Raw genomic sequence first — 3098 nt, forward strand, 5'->3', positions numbered from 1 at the left:
TTGAAACTTTAACCCTCAATATTTGGAAGATCTACATCTAATCAAAATCCTTGAAACCATTGAGTTACACGCCCTTAATATACAGTTAATTTAGTGGGAGAGTGAATGTTTATAATTGAAGTATTAAAAGGTCATTTACTCTCTTTTATTACTATTGTTGACCAAAAGAGTTGGCATGCCTCTGGATGTTGAGGTACACTTGCTAAATAATAACTAGCTATGAATTTATCATTCTTCCAACATTTTCTATTTATTAATTCTATTTAAGAGTCTTAACTGGATCAGGAAAAATAACATGGACGTACTAAAAACTCCAAATCAAGTTTACTTTCTAACAATAACTTACTTACATTTATCGACTGATCCAAAAATCAAATTAACCTAAGATCGATTGAGTACCGTACAGCCTTTGTTGTTTTCCTGGGGTGATGAAACTGATGGAGAGACTAATGAGCCGAAAGCAACTTCTTTAATGCAAGAGTGGGGCACACTGCTGTCTGTTGGTGCTGTTTTTATATGATTGCTAGCTTTCTCATATGGTGTTTTCAACATATGTTATGTTGTGTGGGTCTCTTCTTGCCCCAGGAGGAAGCCATCTCTTTTATGTTGTTTTGAAGCTGGGATATTAGACCTAATCTATTTTTCGTCTACAGTTATTTTTCGTTGTGGAGAAGCTTACACAATTAACTGCTTTGATCTTGAGATGAAGGTTAGTTTATATATTTTCTGTTCTTATAGTTATTATAACTTTATAATAAGCTACAACTAATCATGTTATTCTGGTATCCTTTTTTGTTCATAAATAAATTTGTACGTACATGACAGACTGGGTTCAGTGCTTAAAATGGATGGAGCTTGATTAATTCTCGTGATTATTATCGTCCTTACGCTTCTTTAGGTTTATTCAAATGGACTGGAATTTGAATACTCCCACAGAATGGGATTGGGAGAATTTAGCCATGATGGAAGTCCCCAAGAATTTGCCATTTTCTAGCCAAGAAAATGTGGTGGTAGATAACGCCAATTTCTCCTTCTCCGCTTCGGCTTCTGTAGATTCGTCTTCTAAAGAAACAATCAAAACTTTTGGAGGGTTTGATGATCTACCAAAAGATTTCTTGGAGAAAGAAGAGAATTCTTGGGTAGGAGAAAATGGAAGCTTCTCTAATATGGTGGAAGAAGCTTCAGTGTTATCAGGTGAAGCAATGATTGGTTTGAAGCTTGGAAGACATATGAGCAGTTCTAGCAGTAATGATATAAAGACGGCTACAACATCGGTTACTTTGTTTCCTACATCGAATCCCTTGGTAAAGCGATCTAGAGCATCTTATCTAAATTCGCAGTCCCCACGTTGTCAAGTGGAAGGATGCAACCTTGATCTTGCATCAGCCAAAGACTACCACCGCCGCCATAGAATTTGTGCAAATCATTCTAAAAGCCCGAAAGTCGTTGTAGCAGGAATGGAACGTCGGTTTTGTCAACAGTGTAGCAGGTAATTTATGTTTAATACAACTATGTTAACTAATCGCCTTTTTAACACAAAAAAATCTAGCATGTACAACATGTATATATGACAATATATAATCTTGCAGGTTCCAGGATTTGTCGGAGTTTGATGATAAAAAGCGTAGTTGCCGTAGACGCCTTTCTGCACACAATGCAAGACGACGCAGGCCACAGTCAGAAGACATCCATTTCAGCTCTACACGGATGCCATCTTCAATTTGTGGTATTTCACTAATCAAATCATATCTTCTAACTACAGTACAGATAATCTTAATGAACCCTAACTAATATATTTTATCTAATAATTTTAACCAGTATTTATTGTCATTCGCAAATCTTTATGATATTGCTATGTCCAATAATCTATCCATTAGCATGGGACTAGCTAGCTTGCATATGACGAATGTATTGTTTCATTCTTAGTGATTTTTTAAGCCTTGTTGGTTTAACCACAGATCGAAGACCAAACATGAACTTTCTTCTTAATAGGGACTCGGTCCCGAGTCTGGATTCACCGCCACCCCAAAGTTCTTGCAGCTTCAAAGGGAAAGACTGTCTCATAAAAGGTGGAGGAATTGGTGTCTTGCCAACAAATGGTGCCTTAAACTTCAGTTCTGAGAGGTTTACGCCTAGGAGCGTGAATCACACTGGTATGCATGCGACTTATATCTATATAGGATTGATGAATTTTACGGGTAGAATACAATGAATATAATTGAGAAGAAAGCTAACCAAATCATATCTTTGATAAAGATTATATGATAAACTCTTAACTACTTACTGTAATATTTTTTTCTCTAGTGTATTTTAGTCTTTTTGACAAAAGAAATTGAGAGACATGATGTGAATCCTTGAACTCAATATTGACTGCTGTAACAGGTATGGATCCAACATCAAATTCAATATTATCTGGAGATGTTCGGAATGCTGCTTTCTCTCTTCTGTCAACAAGTTCTTGGTCGTCGAGTTGGCCTGAAGAACCGTCACCTTTTGATCAATTCGGGCATGGAAACGGTGTCAGCTTGTCACAGTCGCGGATGCATCCAGAACTTCAAAACACTACAAGCAACCCCCAGCTCCAAGAATTCCGTTCCTTTAGACCGCCTCATGATCAATTTGATGGCTTTTATTCTAACTGAATTTTCGGTCAGCTAATAATATATTAGCCAGTAAGTCTTTTCATAGAGTGGAAAATCTGTACTGCAGCCAGTAGAGATTCAAAGGAACTCTTGAGGTCCATTCATGAGAGCAAATTAAGTTTATTTCTTTTTGTTCACTTTAGCAGGAAGCTTTTTTTCTTCTGATTTTGATCAGAATGGTTAAGTAATTCAAATTTTTATTCTATTGTGTCTTCCAGATGGTATTATTATACTTTTTTCGGCCATTGGATAATTTAGGAATTGAAATTTTATGCTTCAACTCTTTGCCTTTGAAGAAACACTAAGTGAACCCACAGGCAGATTATAGATAATCTGGGGGTTAAATAATGTTTTCCACGAATGAGGTCCAGCAGAGAAGGTTGTTCTTCAGGGGACCTGCAAAACAGACACCGTAAGCTCGTCACTGAGAAGGGGGGGGGGGGGGGGTTCCTCCTT

At 37.1% G+C, this 3098-nt stretch overlaps 1 protein-coding gene across 1 annotated transcript; it reads left to right on the plus strand.

Moving 5' to 3' along the window:
• The first annotated feature begins 710 nt into the window (after positions 1–710).
• LOC143596574 (squamosa promoter-binding-like protein 12) lies at positions 711–2784 on the plus strand. The gene is made up of 4 exons (XM_077075315.1): positions 711–1489; positions 1590–1726; positions 1959–2153; positions 2383–2784. Exons 1-4 carry the CDS (start codon positions 909–911, stop codon positions 2640–2642), a joined length of 1173 nt encoding a protein of 390 aa, XP_076931430.1. The 5' UTR covers positions 711–908; the 3' UTR covers positions 2643–2784.
• The last annotated feature ends 314 nt before the right edge of the window (positions 2785–3098 follow it).

Source organism: Bidens hawaiensis, unplaced genomic scaffold (genome assembly GCF_021521415.1).
Source record: "Bidens hawaiensis isolate Kalapana, Puna unplaced genomic scaffold, B.hawaiensis_p1.1 tig00046732_1, whole genome shotgun sequence".
Taxonomy (NCBI): Eukaryota; Viridiplantae; Streptophyta; class Magnoliopsida; order Asterales; family Asteraceae; genus Bidens; species Bidens hawaiensis.